The sequence below is a fragment of the Odocoileus virginianus genome, chromosome 20, assembly GCF_023699985.2.
Source record: "Odocoileus virginianus isolate 20LAN1187 ecotype Illinois chromosome 20, Ovbor_1.2, whole genome shotgun sequence".
NCBI lineage: Eukaryota > Metazoa > Chordata > Mammalia > Artiodactyla > Cervidae > Odocoileus > Odocoileus virginianus.
The window spans coordinates 5,206,583-5,230,132 of record NC_069693.1 but is presented as its reverse complement, the minus strand read 5'-3'; the positions used below and the strand labels follow the sequence as shown (position 1 = coordinate 5,230,132).

General features: G+C 56.0%; 2 protein-coding genes across 3 annotated transcripts in view; both read right to left on the bottom strand.

The window, feature by feature from the left end:
* JOSD2 (Josephin domain containing 2) overlaps positions 1-19,911 on the bottom strand; it is a 36,800-nt gene extending 16,889 nt beyond the window's left edge. The window contains exon 1 of the mRNA XM_070450438.1: positions 19,835-19,911. The gene's annotated coding sequence lies outside the window, so the exon portion shown is untranslated. The remainder of the gene's footprint in view (positions 1-19,834) is intronic.
* Positions 1-23,550, bottom strand: part of LRRC4B (leucine rich repeat containing 4B) — a 41,831-nt gene that overhangs the window by 3,633 nt on the left and 14,648 nt on the right. Inside the window, exons 1-2 of one of the 2 annotated variants that reach the window (XM_070450433.1) lie at positions 22,301-22,528; positions 19,835-20,166 (exon numbers count right to left, since the gene is read on the bottom strand). In XM_070450433.1, the coding sequence (XP_070306534.1) occupies positions 19,835-20,131 (297 nt within the window). In that variant the 5' untranslated portion in view covers positions 20,132-20,166; positions 22,301-22,528. Of the gene's footprint in view, positions 1-19,834; positions 20,167-22,300; positions 22,529-23,550 lie in introns of those variants that run through there. The other variant, XM_070450434.1, reaches the window with a different exon arrangement.

Below are 23,550 nucleotides of genomic sequence, written 5' to 3'. Positions count from 1 at the left end.
ACTCCAGTGTTCTTGCCTGGAGAATCCCAGGGACGGGGGAGCCTGATGGGCTGCCATCTATGGGGTCACACAGTGTTGGACACGACTGAAGTGACTTAGCAGCAGCAGCAAGGAACTAAAATTTCACAAGCTTTGTGGCATGGCCAAAAAAAAAAAAAAAAAAAAGATTAAAAAAAGTTAGGGACTTCCCTAGTGGCCCAGTTGTTGACTCTGTGCTGCCAATGCAGGGGGCACGGGTTCAGTCTCTGTTTGGGGGACTAAGATCCCACATGATGCATAGCATGGCTAAAAGATTAAAAAAAAAAGTTATGCCAGTAGTTAACATGCACTGGATACTTCTTGGGTGCCAGAAGCTATTCTAATTGCTTTATGGCCAACAACTCAGTTAATCCAACAAATCACCCTGAAATCTGCAGAGCAACTATGAAATCCATAGAGCTCCAAAAACCAGGTTTCTCAAAAACTTTGGCACCAAACCCCATTTGGTGGCAAAACCTGATCCGAACTCATGTGAAGCTGTTTAAAGCTTTTATTGATCCCCTTCTTGTGACTAGTCAAACATTCCACTCTAGAACATTCCCAGATTTAAGAAGTATGAGATCCTTGCAGGTGCTGTAAACATATATGCTATATATGAATATCTTTCTAATATCGGATGGCCAAACACATTCATCCTTGAGGGTGTCACACGAAGGGTTAATGAATTATCTCCATCTAAGTGGGAAGATGAGTGTGAAAGAGGAGAGTGGGAAAGCTGGCTTAAAACTCAACATCCTAAAAACTAAGATCATGGCATACAGTCCCATCACTTCATGGCAAACAGATGGGGAAAAAGTGATAACAGTGACCAATTTTCTTTTCTTAGGCTCCAAAATCACTGGACAGTAGACAGTGACTGTAGCCATAAAATTAAAGGATGCTTGCTCCTTGGAAGAAAGCTATGACTAACCTAGACAGCATATTCAAAAGCAGAGACATTACTTTGCTGACAAAGATTCATGTAGTCAAAGCTATGGATTTTTTTCCAGTAGTCATGTACAGATGTGAGAGTTGGACCCTAAAGAAGGCTGAGTGCTGAAGAATTGATGCTTTCGAACTGTGGTGTTGAAGACTCTTGAGAGTCCTTTGGACTGCAAGGAGATCAAACCAGTCAATCCTAAAGGAAATCAATCCTGAATATTCATTGGAAGGATTGATGCTAAAGCTGAAGCTCCAATACTTTGGCTACCTGATGCAAAGAACTGACACGTCAGAAAAGACCCCAGTGCTAGCAGCAAGACTGAAGGCAGTAGGAGAAGGGGACAACAGAGGATATGATAGTTGGGTGGCATCACGGACTTGATGGATGAGTTTGAGCAGGCTTCAGGAGTTTGTGATGGACAGGGAGGCCTGGCATGCCGCAGTCAGCGGGGTAGCAGAGAGTGGGAACGACTGAGTGACAGAACGAGGACAAAGCGGGAGGAAGTGGAGGCACAGAGACGCAGTGACTGGCCAGGGGTGCACAGGAGGGGCTGGCAGATCTGGGATCCGACTGAGGTTGTCTGGCTCCAGAGCCCCAGCTCTTCACCCCTGCACTCGGCTGCCACCTGTCAGGGTGGAGGTTGATGGACCACAGAAGGGGCTGAGCTGGGCTGGGCGTGGGACGCAGAATCTAATCTTACCAGATTCTCCTCATCAATCACCGTGCTGGTTACAGCAAGGCACCGGAGATCACGCAGCCATCAGACAGCTTCTCTGCAGCCTAGTTATGCCACGGAGATGCTTGCATTTGAATATTAAGGGGATAATGGAGAACCCTAAATAGCAGACAGTGTGCTTATGACCTCATAGAACTTAAAAAAAACAGCCAAGGAACGGTGTGTGTGCATATACACAGCAAGAAAAGGCCGCAAGGACAGGCCCTAGCCACTTCTTGGTGGTGAACTCCAGCAGCTGGGGATTATGGACTTCAGTTATTTTTCTTAAGTTATGCTTTCTCTTTAATGAATAAAAATTACTTTTAAGTAGAAAAAGACTTTAAAAACTTAAAAAAAGAGACTCTAACCTGGGAGGCACCCCAGGATAAGGAACAATGTTATTCCTGGTGCAGTTATCATCGTAAAACAAGAGCCCACCATTCCTGCCGCCATGACCCAACAGAAGCATGACGCCCGCTACGTGTTTAATTGTCAATTTCCTAGAGGCCCCATTAAAAAAAAAAGACCCAAGACAGATGAAATCAATTTTAATGATTGATTAGCTTGATAGTTCCAAGACAGAAGGGGACAACACAGGATGAGATGGTTGGATGGCATCACTGACTCAATGGACATGAGTCTGAGCAAACTCCGGGAGATGGTGAAGGACAGGGAAGCCTGGCGTGCTGCAGTCCATGGGGTCGCAAAGAGTCAGATGACTGAACTGGATTTCCTGGTAGCTCAGCTGGTAAAGAATCTGCCTGCAATGTGGGAGACCTGGGTTCGATCCCTGGGTTGGGAAGATCCCCTGGAGAAGGGAACGACCACCCACTCCAGTATTGTGGCCTGGAGAATCCCATAGTCCATGGGGTCGCAAAGATTCGGATACGACTGAGCGAGTTTCATACACTCACTGGTGACCGAACAGCAACATTATGGTTTCAACATGTAATCCAGGGGAGAACTTACAAATGAGATATTTTACGATCTCTTTTTTAAATTTATTTTTACTAAGCTGGGTCTTCATTGCTGTGCAGGCTTTTTCTCTAGTTGCAGAAAGTGGGGGCTGATCTCTAGTTGCGATGCTACAGTTTCTTATTGCGGTGGCCTCTCTTGGTGCTGAGCACAGGTTCTAGGGCACGGGCTCAATGCTTGTGGCCCATGGGCCTAGCTGTTCCGCCGCATGTGGGATCTTCCGGGACCAGGGATCGAACCTGTGTCTCCTGCTTTGGCAGGTGGAGTCTTTTACCACTGACCCACCAGGGAAGCCCCTATTTTACACTCTTTCCACACTAAGTCTTTGAGGTCTGATGTGTGTTTGACAGGCCACACCCTTAGTAGCCAGTTCCTGCCTTTCCCCTCAATAATAGGATATTGTGAGCCTTCCGCATGTCATGAATATGCTTCTAAAACCTGACTTCTGTGCCTACCTAGAATCTCTTCCTGGAGCTACACCTGCTTTCAGAGATGGAATTGACAAGGGCAGTTTTTTCTTTTCCTTAATACGCTCCTGCCTCATCTCGTTTCCTGCAGTGAACAGGCTCACTTTTAGACCTGGACGTGGCTAGGGAGGGCTGGCCTGGGGACGATGCGGCCTGCATCGATGGGGATGCAGCCAGGTCTGTGCCTGCGGTTGGGGCTGAGAAGAAGAGGGGCTGGAAAGCCTTGGCCTGGCAGCTCTCAGAGGCCCTGGAGCCCCAGCCCTGTGGCGTGGGCCACGGGAGCCTGGGTTTCCTCCTCTGAGTGACCCCAGAAAGAGCCCAGTGTGTCCTCTTGCCCACCCATCCCGTGAGCTTCTAAACAGCAGCATGACCAAAAGCTTTCCCGATCAAACTGGCCGGCCCTTTGCTTTGCTCGAGCCTGAGTTTTCCCAAATATAATAGCCACAGAACCCTTCTCACAGGCTGCCTTTCCTCCTCACCCTGGGAAACACTGGCAAAGCCCCAAGGAGGCCTTTTAGTGGCTGTTTCTATTAATAGCAACAATAATAATAACAACAGTAATATCCCGTCATTACTAATCACTAGGCAGAGAATGAGGTGGGCTCTTCAAAGGTCAGACTTGAGGGTTCAGACTGAGAAGCTGAGAACTCAGGGGTTGCTGGCCCAGGATCCCCTGGGAGGGACTTCCCTGGTGGTCCAGTGGCTAAGACTCCACACGCCCAGTGCAGGGGGGCCTGGGTTCCTTCCCTGGTCAGGGAACTAGATGCCTCATGCCGTAACTAAGAGTTCTCGTGCCGAAGCTAAGACCAGATGCAGCCAAACCAACCAACTAATAAATAAAAAGAACTTCTGGGAGCCGCCCCATTGCCCCCTCACCCTGTCTGAGTCACACAATGCCCCGTGGTCCTCCCTAGTTCCCAGCAAATCCATCCACATGCCCCACCCTGCCCCCACTCCTTCTAGGGTCCCTATTCTCCAGCCCACCTTCCCAGTCAAAAGCAGGAATGTAGCTTTGCACCCTGCTTTGTCCACAGCCTCCCCATGTCAGGGCTGGTCGACCAGCAAGCCAGCCAGTTCGGTCCCTTTTGAATGTCTCACGCTTCTTCTGTTCCCACTGCCCAGTTCAGGCCTCCAACTTCCCAGCCTCCAATCTCTTCCCCTTGTGTCCATCTCCAGGGCCTTGCCACAGCTGTAGCTGACCCGGCCTCTGCCTTCCTCTAGAGCCTTCCATGGCTCCCCAGTGCCCTCCGGGGAGATTCAGCCTGCCTTGGAAGCCTGGCTTGGCCCGCTCACCTGCAGCCATCACTCCAGCTGCATTTCAGCCACTGTCAACTTCTAGAACTATCTCACAGGCACTCCATCTTTGCATACACTCTTACCCTGCTCAGAATGCCCTTCCCTTTTCATCCACCTAGAAAACTCCCACCCACCCTGTTGTGCTACAGTCCATGGGGTCGCAGAGAGTCATTCACGATTGAGCGACTGAACTGAACTGACTCTCTTCTTCAGTCACTCAGTCATGTTCGACTCTGCGACCCCACGGACTGCAGCGCGCCAGGCCTCCCTGTTCCTCACCATCTCCCGGCGTTCACCCAAGTTCATGTCCATTGAATCAGTGATGTCATCCAACCACCTCATCCTCTTGTCGTCCCCTTCTCCACTTGCCCTCAATTTTTCCTAGCATCAGGGTCTTTTCCAATGAGTCTTGGCATCAGGTGGCCAAAGGATTGGAGCTTCAGCTTCAGCATCAGTCCTTCCATGAATATTCAGAACTGATTTCCTTTAGGATGGACTGGTTGGATCTCCTTGCTGTCCATGGGACCCTCCAGAGTCTTCTGTAGCAGCACAGTTTGAAAGCATCAATTCTTCCATATTCATCAGCCCTCTTTCTTTCTGGTCCATCCTCTTGAACCCAGCCCAAATGTCTCTCATTCATCCATCCATCCTTTGCCTATTTATTGAGCCAGGGTAGGGCAATTCTGAAGGAGAAAATGAAGGACTGTTCTCCATGGAAGGGCACCTTCAACACCAGGCCTGCAGAGCTGACTAGAAGACATGAGGTACTTGGTGAGATTCTCTTGGCACCCGCAGGCGGCATCTGAGCTGCAGTGATGAGTGCCAGGCTCTGGGCTGGGCATCCCCAACCACCAGCCCAGCTTGTCCTGCCCAGGCCGGTGGGGCGGGTGCTATTAGCGCATGTTTACAGAAGGAACTGCTCAGCGAGGTTCCAACCTGGGCACTGCAGAGCATCATGCCTCGTTTCGGAGATCAGACGGCTCAGCAAGGTCGAGTGACTCAGCAGGGCTGCTCACTGGGCCTGGGGGAAGCCCACAGCTGGTAGGTGGGCCCAGGTCTCCCTGGTTCTCTGCACAAAGCAACTGAAAGCACACCATGTCCCAAAGGCGCGTCCCGGCCCAGCCCAGGGCTGCAGCTGCTCCTGGTCCACGTGCTTTGTCCCCTTCCAAAGAGGGTGTGTGACGGGAGCTGCAGGGGCACTCCCTGGGCGGGGCTGGGGGGGTCTCCCTGCCAGTCCCTTTAATGATGCACTCGGGAATAAGCAGGCCGCAGGCCGGGGGTGTGGCGGAGAAGGGAAGCCCGGGTTTACTAAGGAGGCACTGTAGGCTTGCTTTAAATAGTGAGTCCCTTTATTTTTAACAGGATTCCAGTCTTCTCTCCCTCCTCCTCTCTTCAGGGTGACTGGGGAGCACCCTTGTTGGGGGCGGGGGCTGCGGGTGGGAGTCAGCGCTGGCTGGGTTCGAATCTCGGATTTGCTGCTGACCAGCGGTGCGAGCTTGGCCAGGTGTCCTAACGTTTCTGAGACCATTTTCCTTGCAGGTCCTGCAGCATTGTGAGGCTCGGACAAGACAGTGAGTGCCTGGGACACGGCAAGCAGGCAGTAATACATATTTTTACATTGTTGATGAGGCTGATGATGACCGTTAACAACTGTCGTACCTCTGAGCTTCCGGCTTCTTCCCTGGCCGCTTTCTCTACATCGGCTGCCAGAACTGTCTGAAGTGCAGGTCAGATCCTTCCACGACCCTGCTCACAGCCCTCCCATGGCTCCCTGTGACTCTCAGCCTGGTATCAGAGGCTCTGTAGGACCTGCCCCGCTGGGCTCCCCTCTGCTCTGGCCACAGGGAGACATGCGGGGTTCTAGTCGCCCACCCAGCCTCTCTGCCTCCACGCAGGCTGTGCTCTCCACCTGGAATGCCTGCTATCGCTGCTCAGTCCCTTCAGTTGTGTCCGACTCTCTGCGACCCCATGGACTGTAGCCCGCCAGGCTCCTCTGTCCATGGGATTCTCCAGGCAAGAATACTGGAGTGGGCGGCCATGCCCTCCTCCAGGGGATCTTCCCAAACCAGGGATCAAACCTACGTTCTTATGTCTCTTATGTTTCCTGCACCGGCAGGCAGGTTCTTTACCATTAATGCCACCTGGGCTTCTAGTTCCCTGGGACGTTCCAATTGCCTTCTGCCAGGAGTCTCTCTTCGGCCTTGTGCTCACTGACTCGTCACAGGCATTCTCTTAGCAGACCCTTATCATGCTGCTTCAGTGCATATGTCTCCTTGTCTGGGCTGTGAGTCTTCATGAGTAGACTCCATATAAATCGTTTGTGTCTTCTCTGCACCCAGGCCAAGGCTTAGTCAAGGCTTAGAATGGACAAGGCTCATTTGGAGAGCATCCATGGTGTGAGTCAAAGCTATGGTTTTTCCAGTAGTCATGTATGGATGTGGGAGTTGGACCATAAAGCAGGCTGAGCCCTGAAGAATTGATACTTTCAAACTGTGGTGTTGGAGAAGACTCTTGAGAGTCCCTTGGACAGCAAGGACAGCAAACCAGTCAATCCTAAAGGAAATCGACCCTGAATATTCATTGGAAGGACTGATGCTGAAGCTGAAGCTTCAATCCTTTGGCCACCTGATGCGAAGAGCCAACTCATTGGAAAAGACCCTGATGCTGGGAAAGATTGAGGGCAGGAGGAGAAAGGGATGACAGAAGATGAGATGGTTGGATGGCATCACTGATTCAGTGGATATGAGTTTGAGCAAACTCCCAGAGATAGTGAAAGACAGGGAAGCCTGGCGTGCTGCAGTCCGTGGGGTTGCAAACAGTCAGACACAACTGAGCAACTGAACAACCACCACCTAAAGATCAAAGCCAGTCAACTCCTCTCCTCTTCTTCCAGACAATACAAGGCTGATCCCATCTCTGACTCTAACAAAAGGCCCTCCAAGGCAGGTTCCTAACAAGTCAAACGGAGAAACTAGTATTTGTTGAGTGCCTAGCATTTAGCAGACCCTGTGCTAAACACTCTGAGGTTGTGATCTGCTTTGATCCTTGTGGAAATCTTGTCACATGGAGATGACCAACCACATCCCTTGCCTTCTCTCTGCACAGTTGGTGGTTTGCAGCTGAGGACACGGAGGTTCACCTAGGTGAAGTCATTTGCCTCCAGTCTCACAGCTCCAGAGTAGCAGAACAAGGACTCTGTTTCTCTTGAATCGAAACACCGCGTCTCCACCACGCCCACACCTAAGCCCAGATGGTGGGGCTTCTGTGGGTTCCGTCGTGCTTCTCTGAGCTGCAGAGCCATCCGTTATTCACGTTACCCACATGCTGACTTGCTCATTCGGAAGATACATTTTGAGTGCCTGCTATGTGTCAGGCACTGTGCTGGGCTCTGGGAATCCAGCAGGGACAAGACACAGCCACAGCCGACTTCCCAGAGCCCGACCTTGAGAGGGGACCAGAGACACCCAGCATACTAATTATGCAAATGATCATTTATGTGGTGATGGTGTAAACAGATCTGGGGAGGTTCCCTGGCTGCAGGGGAGAGGCAGGCCTGCGGTCCCTTCACCCTGCGCCATCTGAAACCCCTCCCCAAACCCTCTCTGATGCTAAGGGCCAGCTCACCCTTATGTCCACTGGCCCACAGTGGGATGGACAAGGTGGGGACTGGCTTCTCGGAGCAGGCAAGTTCCCCTGCCCTCCCAGCCTGACGTCTCTGGCTCGAGGGAACGCTGACATCCAGTGACATGACAGAGAAGCTGAGCCTGGGGTCCTAGCCACCTGAGTCCCCTCCCCCTGTGAGCGCACATTTGTCAAGCCCTCCCCGCCCCCACCCGTGAGCCTGTCTCTGTGCTAATTATCATGGATGCAAACAGCAGACAGGCAGGCCTGGGAATGTGGTCTTGTCCCTGACCACCTCCCTCCCCGCCGGGGACTTCTCCCCCACTCCTTCCATCGTGTAACCTTGCCTATAGATTAGGGGACTTTCCACTTCAGTGGTGGTAGATAAATGCTATTAAAGCTGGGGGAAAAAAAAACCAACAAACCCACTGTGTTCTGTTGGGATTTTTAAGAAAATAAACTGTCAAGAAATCCCTTATTAAAAATTTAACTGTGGTTGGAGAATCATGAGGCGAATTATTCATCTGAACACTATGAAGATAAATCGCTCTGATAGGTTTTGAACGTAATGAACCGCAAACAAAAATTTAGTAAGCTTCCTGGTTTTTTCTTCTGGTTAATTATTTTAGGTTCACTTTCCCACCCCCCTTGGGCTGCGCTGGGTCTTAGTTGAGGTACTCGGGCTCAGTAGCTAGGGTGCTGAAGCTTAGTTGCCCCATGGCATGGGGGATCTTAGTTCCCCAACCAGGGATCGAACTCGCACCCCTCTGGGTCGGAAGCACAGAGTCTTAACCACTGGCCTGCCCGGGAAGTCCACACTCACGGTTTTTTTTTGGTTTGTTTGTTTGTTTTTTTCCTGTACCCACTGCTTTTATGATGACTCCTCCTATTTCTTCCTTCTCTGAGGTCAGGGACTTCAGCGGGGATCTGTCTGACTGCAAGGATGTGGCCGGAGCTGGGCAAGCTGCGGGCCACTGAGGGCTCCCATCTTGCTCACTGAGCCCCCCGCCCAGGCCTAAGACTCGGCCTCCTGGGGCCTCAGTCCCTCTGGAACATGGGCACACGGGCCCTGAGGACTGAGAACAAGCATGTATCACCTCAACACGGCCCCGCCCAGGGGCCACCCAGAATGGAGCATCTTCTCCATCATCACTCCGTCACTGCCAACAACAAATCCAACAAGTGTGTCCCTGCTAGGAGGTTCCGGGCCATACCACATACCGCTCTAATGGGGGCTCCGAGAGGCTCCAGGGGGGCAGGGGCAGCTCTCCCCTGCCGTCCCCCAGCAACCATCATGGGAGAGGGCAGCTGAAACCAACCTCTCAGCATGCTCCATGCGCTGGCCCTCCTCGGCTACATGGGGCGGCAGGGGGTGCTCAGGCAGACCCCGCCCAGCCATCCTTACAGGTTGAGCCCTGCGGCCTGGTGGGTAAGGCTCGGGGGTCGAACAGGGACCTCCTGTAGAGCACGGGGAGCCTGGAGGGGAGGCGGGGGGTTTGGGGGACAATGGGCACATGTATGTATGTATGTATGGCTGCGCCCCCTCGCTATTCACCTCTAACCACCACAACACTGTTCATCGGCTGTGTGCGTGCGTGCTAAGGTGCAGGGCGCTCTTCCCACATCAGACCTGCTGAGGTGCTGAGTCCAGGGCCCCAAGACCGCATGGCACACAGTGGCGCTCAGTACGTGCTGGTCCATAGCTTAGAGACATGGAATTTCTTGGCAGCTCTAAGATGGAAGGACCATCATCCCCATTTTGCTGATGAAAAAACTGAGGCCCCAGTGGGTTCCATAATGTGTCGGAGGACTCATGAGTCAAATTTCAACAGTCCCCCACCATTCTAAGTGCCGGGGTTGCCCAGGTGAGTGGGAGAGTGGAACAGCATTCCAGAAAAAGGGAACAGCACACGTGAAGGTGGTGAGCTAGGAGGGAGCAGGAAGGGCCAGTGTCCTGCCCGAGATGCAGGAGGCTGGATGGGGGAGAGATGGGAGGCCGAGTCCTGAAGGATTCTGCCTCCATCAAGGTAGGTACCAGAGCGAACACCTGGGCGTCCAATGTTCAAAGAAGCAGACCAGCTCGCTGGCACAGGACTTGCCCCGTGAAGCCCGAGGTGTGTGGCATCATTTCCTGGGCCCGCTCACCCACACACCTGACTCTGAGGCAGCCTTGACGCCCCTCCCATCCCAGCCAGAGGCAGGCAGCCCACTCTCTAGGGATAAACGGGGGAGGGGCTCCACCCACATCTCCTCCCACTCGGAAAGACTAAATCTAAAAGCAGGCAGAGTTCTCACTCTGCATGTGTGCTCAGGGGCTTCAGCTGTGTCCGACTCTGTGCAACCCCATGGACCCCACCAGGCTCCCCCGTCCATGGGATTCTCCAGGCAAGAATACAGGAGTGGGTTGCTATGCCCTCATGCAGGGGATCTTCTTGACCCAGGGAGTGAACCCATACCCCCTGTGACTCCTGCATTGGCAGGCTGATTCTTTACCCACTGAGCCAGCATGTAAGCCTGTGAGAGCCCTAACCTGGAGACAATCCAAATGCCCATCAACAGGACTCCCCTGGTGGTCCAGTGATTAAGACTCTGCTTCCAATGCAGGGAGCGTGGGTTTGGTCCCTGGTCGGGGGACTAAGATCCCACATGCTGCTTGGCGTGGCCAAATGCCCATCAGCAGAAATGCAAAGAGGAACTGAGGTATCTGCAATGGATAGAACGTGACCCAACAATACGGAAGGGAAAGGGGCGCAGCCACGGCCACAGGAAACCCCAGGGACGCGTCTCAGGGGGTGTGCGGAGCAGAAGCGGCCAGATGTGCAGGAGGGGAGCTGCCCGGAGCGAGGACGCTGGGGGAGGGTCCAGGGTTCTTTATGTTTCATTTCTTGTCCTGGCGGTGTTTACGTGGCCCTTCTCGCTCTCTTTTCTTAAAGTTTACTTTTTGGCCGTGCCACAGAGCATGTGGGATCTTCATTCCTCGACCAGGGATCAACCCCTCACCCCGTGCAGTGGACGCAAGGAGCCTTTCTTTTTTTTCCACTTAACTATTTACTTTTGGCTGCACTGGGTCCTCATCACTACATGCGGGCTCTCTCTAGCTGCAGAGAGTGGTGGTTCCTCTCCGATGCAGGTACATGGGCTTCTCTTTTCAGGACCACGGGCTCTAGGGCACGCAGGCTCTGGTGGTTGTGGATCCCAGGCTCAGGCTCAATAGTCGTGGTGTATGGGCTTAGTTGTCCTGAGGCATGTGGGATCTTCCAGCCCAGGGATACAACCTGTGTCCCCTGCATTGGCAGGCAGATTCCTAGCTACTGGACCACCAGGAAAGTCCCAGCCCTTCTCTTTCTGATGGTCTTTTTGAGCTGGACATTCACATCCATGTTCTTCTTGTGTGTGTGTTAACATGTCATAATGAAAATAAGTCAGGAAGAAACTGACAAGGCTTCCAGAGTCCCGTCTGACAGATGCGGAAACTAAGTGCCAGAGAAGGGGATGGGATGACCCGGGGTTCTGGGGGTGCTGGGATGACCCGGGGTTCTGGGGGCGCTGGGATGACCCGGGGTTCTGGGGGTGCTGGGATGACACAGAGTTCTGGGGGGCGCTTCTGAGGGAAGGAAGGAGGAAACAAGAGTCAGGATGGAAGCTGGGGAGGTCCAGTTAGGCATCCAGTCCTGGGAACCTGGGCGTGACCCCTGAGGCTGGCTGTCCCTTCCTGCCCGGTGACCCTGGGTGGGGAGTCCCACCAGCCTGCCCTTGCTGACCTCCAGAGAGGGTCCTTCTGCACCCACTCTGCTCACCATTCCCTTCCTTCAAGAGCTCTGGCTGGGAAAAGTCCATCTGGTCAAAAACTCCCTGTGTTTCCTGATGCTGGTAGGACTCGACCGCCCAGAAAATCACAAACTGTCACCTCGGTCATGCACCACGGTGGGTTCTTCTCTGCAACAGACTGACTTTCTTGAAGCCGAAGCCTGGCCAGCAAGGCCTCGCTTTTCCGCTCTGGCTCCTGGGACCCGGGGCAAGCCGTTGGGGTCACCGCGATTTGGGTGACTTTGGATAAGCAGGGGGACTAGCCACCTGTGTCCCCGTTCCCACACCCGTCAGATGGGAGCAATCCCGCTGTTACAGGAACAAACGAGTCGGGGCAAATCTTCCACAAACTCTAGTTCTTTCTCCCTTCCCCAGGGAAAGGTGAGTAAATCCCAGCGTAGACTTCTTCCTTCGGCTTGTGTAACATTTTGTACTTATTTTTGCTTTTAACAGTTGTATTTATTCTGGGCTCTGCTGGGTCTTCTTGCTGCGTGGATTTTTCTCTAGTTGCAGCGAGTGGGGGCCACCCTCCAGCTGTGCTCGAGCTTCTCCTTGCGGTGACCTCTCTTGTTGCGGAGCACGGGCTCTAGGCGGGAAGGCTCAGTAGTTGCAGTTCTCGGGCTCTAGAGCACAGGCTCGGCAGTTGTGGCACATGGGCTTTGTTGCTCCAAGGCACGTGGGATCTTCCTGGATCAGGGATCGAACCCGAGTCTCCTGCATGGACAGGTGGATTCTTAACCACTGAGCCACCAGGAAAGCCCTATACTTGTTATTTTTTAAGTTCAATCTTTTACCGGTTTCAAAAAGTATTAAATGCCCTCACTGTAGAAAATTTAGAGAATGAAGAAGACATCAAGAAGAAATTCAAGGGATTCCCTGGCGATCCAGTGGTTAAGACTCAGTGCTTTTACAGTTGTGGGCCCAGGGCCGCTCGCTGTTTGGGGAGCTGAGCTCTCACAAGCTGCAGCGTGGCCAAAAAAAAGAGGAACTGCTAACATGTCTGAGTGGTCCCTCCCTGGATTTTGTTTTAATTTTAAATTAAAATTTAAAGATACATTGGACACACTACTTGCATCCTTTGAAAAGTTCAGTATGATCTTCTGAGCATTTCCCGGTGTCCTTCAATAGTCTTCGAAACTCCATTTTAAACATTTATTAATTTATTTCACTGTGCTGGGTCTTAGTTGTGGCAGGAAGGATCTTTTGATGAGGCACATGGACTCTGCAGTTGTGCAACTTTAGTTAGGCTTTAGTGGTTGCAACGCTTGCATTTAGTTGTTCTACTGCATAGGGGATCTTAGTTCCCTGAACAGGGATCGAACCCACATCCTCTGTCTTGAAAGGCGGACTCTTTACTACTGGCCCACCAGGGAAGCCCTAAACTCCATTTTAAATCGGTGCGTGGATGTTCTGTCATCAGGATGCTCGATGATTCCCTGAGCTGATGTCCGATCACCGGGAGCCCGGGCTGCATCTGTGTTTTGGCCGTTGGGCCACCCAGCCTTCAGCACAACTCTGAGTGTCTCCTTAGGACGGAAGCGTATTTCCTAGTCAAGTGACTCCACACACGTTGCCCACAGGACCCCATGGTGGGCCCCCAGAGGGACCAGGGCAGCCCACAGAAGCTTGGGCGGGTCAGCGTACTTTGTGAGGTCAAGTGCATCATGTCCTCTGAATCCCCCTGGCGTGCATTCTGCAGACTTGATCCCGCCGCAGCCCCCAAGGGGCTCCTGAGGGAGGGCTTGTGGTGGGGGCAGCTTGAAGCTTCCTGGGGGCTGGGGGGTGTTGGTGGGGTCGTCCCATCAAGGGAATCCTGCAGCAGTTAAAGCAACTGAGTATACAGACACAGACACAGACACACACACACAGCGACATGGAAGGCTCTTAACAACCCAGGCCCGGTGAAAACAGCGAGACAAAGGAAGCCGTCTATAACGCAGCTTCATTTACATAAATTAACAACGCATGCACACAAAGCAACAATAAGCATTTTGCAAGAACACACACAAGCAGAAAGATCCAGAGTAAACACACGCGGATGGTCGGCTCTGGTGGGGGTGGGGAGGAGAACAGAGCGGGGATGAGGAGAGGAGGTCGAGGCTGTGATTGAGGGAGGGGTCCCAGAGAGGACCCCCCGCCGCCCAGGGCTGGGAAGGGGTGAGCTGGCTGAGCTCCGTGCAGAGCCACGGTGTCTACCTGGACCCAGAGGATCCGGGGAAGCAGGGGTGTCCCTGAGCTGGCCAGGGTGGGCAGGTGCCCGGCCTGAGTGGCATCGGGGCTGAGGGAAGGCGAGTCCCTAGGGCTTTGCCTAGAAAGCATCTCCAAGGGCCTGGCCCCCTGTCCCGGTGGCTACATGGGCGCTGCGCTCCCGGTGTCGTTCTCACCCTCGCTGGACTGCAAGCCGGGGTGAGTGGGATCGGGTGACTGAACCTGAGGGCTGCCCCCAGTTCTCGGGGCGGGGGGCTGCAGGACTGGCTTGCTACAGCTCACGGAGGCTCCCCTGGGGCTGGCCTTCTATCCTCAGACAGATACCTGCTGAGCGCCTAGTGCCTGCCAAGCTCTGATCTGGGTTCTGGGGAAGCAGAAGGGAGCGGGGGAGGTCCCTGCCCTCAGGGAGGTGACCATCTGGCTGGGAGCCCAGATGACAAGCAGGTGACCACAGACAAGGGGGGCGGGGGATGGCTCTTGAATCTCCCAACCCCGGCCACCTCTATGGTGCCAGGCCTCGGGTGTGTGCATGCGTGTTTGGGGAGGTCACGGCCTCTGACCTCACCATCCCACTTCTAGGAATTTATCCCCAAGGCAGAATCCAGAATGGTACAAAGAACAAGCACTGAGGATGTTCACTGCAGTATTGCTTATATCAGTTAAAACATTGGAAATAAGAAGGGACAAGTGAATTAACCCGACGCCCACATATCGGAATCCAATGTGGTGGTTAAAATACAAGTAATAGACAGAGGAGCCTGGAGGGCTACAGTCCACGGGATCTCAGAGTCGGACACGACTGACCACACACAAACGTACAATAGACAAGTATCAGAATCAGGGAGAAAGATGTTCACGGTTAAATTCCTAGGTGCCAAAAGTCAGTTGCAAACCAGCGTGAAATGGGGTGATTGCATTTTTTCTTTTAAAAAATAAAAGCAAAATATCTCTTTAGAGACCTGAACCTGTCATACGCACGGAGGTGTACGTGCTGAGTCTCTGAATGAAAAGACACCAAATGTTAATGGCAGTTACCTGTGGTTGTCGGATTACACTTGACTTTTGTCCCTGTGTTCTTATTTAGATATCTTTTCTAGTTTTCCTAAATTAATTTGTGTTTATTCTAGGATAAATAATTCAAAAGCACATTTACATAGGCACAGAAAAGAGCAAGGAAGGCTCTAAAACAAAATGTAAACAGTAGTTATTTATTATATCTAGGTGGTGGGACTAAGGGTGAGTTATTTCAGTTTTAAAATCTGAATAATTAAGAAGTTATTTGGTAACTAAGGTGACCTCACTTCTCCTGCTATCTGTCTGTGTCCACCGAGGGTGTACAATTCCACTAAACATTTCAAATCGTCTGCTTTTGTGGACTGGACATTCCCTGACCTCAGGGAATATGCAATTTTTGGGGGGGGGGGGTCAGTGCTCTCCAGGGCTGGGGGGGGTGCAAGAACCTCCAGGGGTGAGAAACGAAAGTGTTAGGATTTTAAGACATGCCTGCCACGCTTGGGGACTTCCCTGGTGGTTCAGTAGTTAAGACTCCAAGCTTCCACTGCGGGGGGCGTGGGATCGATCCCTGGTCAGGGAACTAAGATCCCACATGACACATGGCTCAGTCAAAAAATAAAAAAAGACATGCCTGCCATCCTTTAATGGGCTTCTCGGGTGGCTCAGTGGTAAAGAATCCGCCTGCCAATGCAGGAGGTGAGGGTTCCATCCCTGGGTTGGGAAGATTCCCTGGAGAAGGAAATGGCAACCCACCCCAGTATTCTTGCCTGCAGAATCCCATGCACAGAGGAGCCTGGCAGGCTACGATCCATGCTGGGGTCACAAAAGAGTTGGACATGACTGAGCACGCATGCACACACACCATCCTTTAACGTAGCCATTTTTGTGTAAGCTTTATAACATGCGATCCATGGATGCTATAGACCTTTGCATGACTTTTGTAATAAATTCATACATGTATAATCTGACAGGGGTGTGGGTTACATGGTTTGGTGGCCAGTGGCCTGGGTGATGGGGTGATAGACACACGGGCAGGTAGATCCAACCAGTGGGTCCACTCAGACCTACAGAGTCACCCTCTCTCCCTCTTTTCCTAGATCCACTTTGCAGAAAAAATTCTGTGGTCTCCACCTCCCAAACTGACCCAGGATCTGTCCGCTTGTTCCCACCTCCACCATAACCTGTCCTGGAGTGTGCCGGGCCACCAACCTCTCTCTCCGGAGCTCTGCACCAGCCTCTGAACAGGCGTGCCTGCCATCACTCTTGCCTCTGGGGTCCCCACACCTTGGCCAGAGAGAGACCCAAGTCAGGGCCCATATGTCCTCTGCTCAGAGCCTCCCCTGGCTCCTGTCTCCAGCAGAGAAGAGCCAAGCGCTCCCCATGACCATGCGACCCTTTTGTCCGCCCTCTGTCCTCACCCCCACCCTCTCCTTGTGGCTCACTCCGCTCTGGCCATGCCAGTCTCCTGGCTGTTCCTCCTACACACCAGGCAGGCTCCACCCCAGGGCCTTTGCACCTGCTGCTCCCTGCCCAGAACGCCCCCACAAGGCTCCCACCACCACCTCCTCCAAACGCGTGCTCGAGGAATTCCCTGCCGGTTCAGTGGTTAGGACACCACGCTTCCACTGGAGGGGGCTCAGATTCCATCCTTAGGAGAAAACTAAGCTCTTACAAGCCTTACAGCTCAGCTAAACAAAACAACCGAAAACAAACATTTGCTCAAATGTCACCTTCTCCATGAGGCCACCCTGACCCCTGTGCCTATAAAGCTGCAGCCACCACCCCCCTCACCCCCATCCAGCCTCCTTCCCCACAGCTCTTAACATCTTTAATACAAAGTACATTTCTTCCTGGGCTTCCCAGGTGGTGCTAGTGGTAAAGAACCCGCCTGCCAATGCAGGAGATGTAAGAGATGTGGGTTTGATTCCTGGGTTGAGAAGATCCCCTGGAGGAGGGCGTGGCAACCCACTCCAGTATTCTTGCCTGGAGAATTCCAAGGACACAGGAGCCTGGCAGGCTGCAGTCCATGGCGTCGCAAACAGTCAGGCACGACTGAAGTGACTTTGCACAGCACACAGTTCCTTTTAGACAAAGTCCTGGAATGCGGGCACTAGGAGGACGCATTTGGGTGTCGGTTTTGCTCACGGATGTGTCCCAAGTACCTACACTACAGCCTCCCTCCTGGAAGACGACCAAGTGATACTGAATGATGGAAGTGTTAAGGGGGAAGGCCAGGGAGGTTGGGGGACTGTGGATCCAGAGAGGAAGGCAATGAGGGAAGGTTAGCCTGGGGGACCTCAGGGCCAAAAGACAGGCAGGTTCAGGCGAGGGGACGGTCTGAGCAGCCTCTCAGGGCTGGGAGAGTGACTGGTTGCCGCAGAAGAGCCTGGACTTCGTTCCAGAGACCAGGGGGTTTTGGAGGGTTTCAGGCAGAGGGCTCCAAGACTGTGGCCACCTGATGCGGAGAGCCGACTCATTGGAAAAGACTCTGATGCTGGGAAAGATTGAAGGTGGGAGGAGAAGGGGACGACAGAGGATGAGATGGTTGGATGGCATCACCGCCTCCATGGACATGAGTGTGAGCAAGCTGCGGGAGTTGGTGAGGGACAGGGAAGCCTGGCGTGCTGCAGTCTGTGGGGTCACAGAGAGTCAGATGCAACTCAGTGACTGAACAACACCCAGGCAGAGGGCACTGCCAGGCCTGCGTGGAGGCCCCGAGACGATGGGCTGGGTGTATGGAGTTAGGATCTGGCAGGGCTGGGGGCGGGGGCACCTGGGTGGGGACTGGCCCTCAGCAGCTGTTGGAGGGGCGGACTTTTTCATCCAGCTCCCCACCACGGGGAGGTCGTTGCGGCATGGACTCCGCGACACTGTCACAGACAGGATCCCTGACAACGCTCACCTCCCTGCTTCGGGCTCCCAGGTCCCAGCTTCCCCAGCCTGCCGTGCCTGCCCAGTCAACTATGTCTTCCTTCCCTTCTGGAGGGGAAGCCGCCCAGGGAGAGGGAAGGGCCTGGCAGCATCAGTTCGACATCACAGGGGTATCAGAGGACAGGGCGAGGGAGCACGGGGAACACAGGCGGGAACGGAGGGCCCGCTTAAGGGAGACCTGAACAGAGCCGGGAGACTGAAGCTGGACTCCAAGGTCGGGAGCAGGAAAGGGAGCCTCTTGGGGGAGGCAGCTGGGGAGGTGGCCTGGAGCCCAAGGGGACACAGTCCTGCGGGAGCAGGGCTGGGTGATTGGGGGGGGACACAGTCCTGCGGGAGCGGGGCTGAGTGACGGGGGGGGGGGGGGGACACAGTCGTGCGGGAGCGGGGCTGGGTGATGTCAGGTGTTCTAGCCCCACAGCCACCCAGGAAGCGAAAGCCTGGCCTTTGGCATTTCACTTGACACTGACCGCCCCCCCAGAGGTCCCCTCTCTGCCCCCACAGATGGGGCCCCGGTCCTCAGGCAGTCCAAGACAGTCAGATGGCAGGGGTGTCCCTGAGCCCTTCCCCTTCCTGGGGTCAGGCCAGGAGGTGCAGTGGGGGAGGGGAAGTTTAGCTCAGACCCCTCTTCTCTCGTGGCTCTACGGGCTGGGAGAGGAGAGGACTGCAATGGGGACAGCGGACTGACCAAAGGCCTTTGAAACAGAGGGTCTCTGACTTCCCCGGGGGTCCAGGGGTTAAGACTCCGTGCTCCCAAAGCAGGGCGTGTGAGTTTGATCCCTGGTTGGGGAAGGTCCTGCCTGCCCTGCCACACGTCACAGCCAAAAACCAGCCAACCAACCCCAGTGGTTCTCAGGGCTTCCCTGGTGGTCCAGGGGTAAAGATTTGGCCTTCTAACACAGGAGGTACGGTTTGTTCCGTGGGTGAGGAGATCCCACATGCCTCATGGCCAAAAAGAAAACCACCCACACAACGCCTACCCTGCCGTGGTTCTCAACCAAAGGGGATTCCCTCCATCCCCAGGGGATATCTGATATCTGGAGATGTGGCTGGGACTGAGGAGGTGGGATGCTACTGGCTTCTGGGGGTCAGCGACACCACTCCACATTCTACAGCCCACAAGATGCACCCCCCAACCAAGGAAGATCCCCCCAACCAAGGATGATCCAGCCCCAGAGACAAAAGAGCAGAAGAGGACACACCTGCTTCAAAACAGTGCAGCCCCGCCCCCAAAGCATCACGGGCAGCCCGTCTTAGCCACAATAATAACCGGACGGCACCTGCCCCGTTCCAGCAGGAGCCAGCACCTGGGAGCACCTGGCTCTCATACAGACTCCGCGGGGCCGGGAGCCCAGAACCACAAGCGAATGAGCACTGCTCCCCGTGCCAGAGCAAGTCTACACCCTCGACAATTATGAAGTCCAGCAGCCCTCACACCCGCCCTGCGGGCAGAGCTCTTATCATCCCCATTTTCCAGATGGAGAAACTGAGGCCCAGTGTCATGTGCCCAATGCCCCAGGCGGCGGGCGCGGCAGTGCAGATGGCACGGGGTGGGGGGGGCCTTAGGGAAGGGTCACCCCCAGCATGACCTGCGGCTCCTGCACTGTGGGAGGCAGGCAGGCGGTCCTGCCGCAGCCCAGACACAGGAAGGAGCCTCATGCTGAGAAAATGCAAGACACAGCCTCGGCTCAAGTAACAAGGATGCACACAGTGTCCGAGAAGTGCCCGGGGACAGACGGACGAGCATGAAGAGCTGGTGGCTCAGGGAGGGGGGACCGGCCGCCCGGCCACCACCCGCGCCCCTGCCCCAGGGCCCCCACAACGGCGGCCAACCCAGCTCACCTGGATGCCGTTCTCCTGCAGGTTCAGGTACCGCGTGTTGACAGGGATGCTGGCCGGGACTTCAGCCAGCTCTCTCCTGGTGCAGATCACCCGACTGGCCTGGTTGCTGCAGGAGCAGGCAGCAGGGCAGGAGGTGGCCGGAGGGGTGCCCCCTCCGGCGGCGGATGTCACGGCCACGCCGCCCCCGCCGGCCCCCAGGGGCGGGGAGAAGAGCCAGAGGAACAGCAGGGCCCCATGGGGCCAGGACATCCTACCGGGCGGCAGCGGGGGGCACAGGGAGCCGCGGGCGCGCGCCATCCTCAATGTTCATGCTCCGCCTGGACGCCGGGGGGCTGTTGGGAGCGGAGAGAGGAAGAGGCTCAGTGACGGAAGGGACCCCCACCCCCGAGAGGCCCAGCTCCTCCCCCGAGTCCAGACAACTCTCTGCTGCCGCTGCCATCAAGGCTCAGGACCCAAGGGATCAAGGCCACCCCAGGTCCCAGGTGATGAGGGCCCAACAGGCTGAGGGAGGCAGAGAGGCAGGGGCTGGCCCTCAGCTCACCATCTCCGTGCTGGGAAGACTTTATGCCCATTTCCCAGAACAGAAAACTGAGTCTAGGGGGAGAGGATGTGCTGACAGATGGAGACATCAGCCAGATTAAAAACTTGGCTCCTTGTGTGATTTCACAAAGAGACATCGATAGGTGGAGATGGAGTGAGAGACAGATGAGACACAGGTGACAGACAAAAGGTGATGAGCCAAGTTGAGAAAGTCAGAGCTAGGATCTGGAGCCCATCTCAGCACCCACCCAAGTCCCCTTGCCACCTGCATGCGCCTCTGGGAGGGGTCCGGCCCCCTGGACGCCCCCTCACCCCATTTCTCCCTCAAGGGAGTGCTTGTAGAGGCCAGGTTTCCCAGGGACCCGGACACCCCACCCACCATCACACACGGGGCTCCTGTCTCCCTTGCGCCTCCTGGCAGCAGCTGGAAAGATTTAAGTTAGACTCAAAGGGGGGACCTTGAAGGAGAAGGTGAGGTGCCAGACAAGACAAGTGGATAAGTGCTGGGTGTGGGCAGGTGAGGCTGGGAGGAAGCCCGTGGGGAGGCAGGGGACTGGCGGCGATGACGGGGGAGGAGGTGGCCTTGGGTGGCAGGGGCTGGAGGCCACGAGGGCGGCTGGTGGGTCTGAGCCAGTGGCTGCCGCAGGATGTGGCTGAGCCGCTGCCAGGGTAGGGCTCGGTGATGGGGGACTCCCACCCGGAGCTCTGGGAGGGCAGTGGGCTGCGTGGGGTCAGGTTCTCCCACCCCCATCTCCACAGGGGAGAGACGGGCTAGAGGGAGATGGGCTAGTCATGACGGGCGCAGTGAAAACAACAACAATAACTTGGGAATTGTGAGTCAGCCCCTTCTTGCGCCAGACTTTGCACACGCTTGTTTAAGCTCCCGGGGAGCCTCGGGAGGAAGCTGTGAGGATACCCAATTGACGGATGAGGCCACTGAGGAGCCTGGGGCTGGCTGGGTAGTGGCAGAAGGGGACTGGCAGAAGGTTTACCCCCGGGGCGCCCGGCCCTCTCTTCCAAGCAGCATTTCCATCCCCAGCGCGCGCGCACACACAGACACACGCGCGCGCGCGCGCCCACGCCCGCGAGCTCTGCTTCCGCACGGCAGACCCGAGAGTTTCCCACGTGTGGGGAGGCCAGGGGGACCGGGGATGGGGGGCGGGTGCGGTCTGTACAAACGCGCGCACCCTCAGCGGTGACGGGGCGCGCCCTCGCGCTCCCAGACCCGCGGACCCGGGGCGGCTCGCCCCCGCACTCCGTGCGCACGCACGCGCACACGCTCCCGCCCGCGGTTTCCAACATCATTGTAACTCGGATTAAAAAAAAAAAAATGCATGTGCGTGTGTCCGTGTGCCTGCGCGCGTGTGTGAGGGGAAGAGCAACATCTAGACAAGAGAGACAGAATGGAGAGATAGAGACACAGAGAGATGGAGTGGGGTGGGGTGGGGTGGGGGGAGGGCTGGTCCTGGGTCTACAGCCCAGACTCATCTTTCTGCCCAGAGGGGTGGGGGCTGTGAGCGCCTCTCTGCTGCCCTGCGAGGGCGATGGGGTCCTCGTCCCGCGCCCACAATGCCTGTCCCCACCTCACGAGACTGGTGAGAAGCCAGTCCCCCCCCACCCCCACCCCGCACCGCCCAGCCTAGAGGCCGCGCAGCCCGAGGGGGCCAGGATTTGAGGCCGGGGAAGCCCCAGATCGCGATGTCCCTCGGGCGGTGGGAGCCCGGTAGCGCCCACCCCAGGTCCAGACCGCCCCTGCGTCCCTCCCTCCGCTGCCTCGGTGCCCATCTCGCCCGCTGCCAGCTCGCAGCCACCCCCACCCGCTTCTGCGGCGCCGGGGCCTCCCTCCCCTCCTTCCTCGCCCTCCGCCATCTCTCCGTCCTCGTCTCCCCCCACCGCCCCCCGACACACGCCGCGAGCGACACTCACCCCAGTGGCTCGGCTTCCGCTGGGCCTCTCCCTGCGCCCCAGGCCCCCCCCTCCGCATGCCTCCAGCCGCTGGGGGCTCTGCCTCCCCAGTCCTCCAGGGTTTCCCGTCGAGGTTGTGGGGGGGGGCGCAGGGGCTTCTTGGGTCTCCCCGCGCCCCCCCCTCCTCGCCTGTCGCCCTTCCCACCCCCCGGGAGGCTCGTCTAGGCCACTGCAGCAACCGTCTCCTCCTCCCCTCCCGGCTCGCCTCCTCTGGTCGGCTACCCCCGCCCCCACCTCCGCCCGCCTCCCGTCTGCCCCCGGGGACCCCGGCCCCCTGCTCTCTCCCAGACTCCCCTGCCTCCTCCAGTCCCCCGTCCACCTCTTCAGGGCCCCCCCACCCCCTCCTCAGGCGCCCCCCTCGCTGTCTCGCTGCCCTTGGGACCACCGGGCCCCCCTCTCCTTCTCCTCCATCTCCTCCTCACTCTCGCTGCGCCCCCATCACCCGCTCGTAGGTCGGTCGGGAAGCGCGTCTCGGTCAGATTCTCTGTCCGTCGGTCCGTCCGTCTCGGTCTCCCTAGGCCGGGCTCCGTCTGTCTCTCCCTGGCTTTCTCCGCGATTACAATTTCTAGTCACACGGCAGTGCAGAGCCAAGCTGTGCGCCTCGGCTCCCTCCCTCCCCCCTCCTTCTTCCTCGCTTCCTGCGCGGGGAGGGCGCCTCCCCTCCCTCCTCCTCGCCCGCCCCCCCCCCACCCTTTCCTTGCGCCGGAGGCCTCCCCCTCCCCCGCTAATCAAAGGCTCTGTTATCTAATTAACCCATTGGTTCTGGGCAGCCGGGGAAGGTCGAGGGAAGCGGGGGAGGAAGGTTGAAGGCTGGGCTGCCCGGGGAAGGGGGGGAAGGGGGGCTCTGGACCGTGCCAAGCCTGGCCTCGTGGTCTAGACAACCTCACGGGCTGCAAAATCAGGCCTGGCCGGCGCTGGCCGCCCCCCCTTCACCGCTGGCCACAGCACCCCCTCCCACACCTGCCCCCCGGAGTGCAGACAACCTAGCTAGGGCTTCTCTGCAGGCAGCGCTCCCCTCAGCACCCCAGAAGCTCCTCCAAACGCCCTCCCCCGCCACCACATGGGTACAGACCTCCACCCCAGTATACCAGCGAACCCGGGCCCAGGTCATCCCAGTCCTTCAGCCCGAGGGCCAACCCCTGCTCATAACCACAAAGAAACCCACTGCCAGATTCAGTCCCCTCCCGCTGGACTTCAGTGGTTTCCTGCTA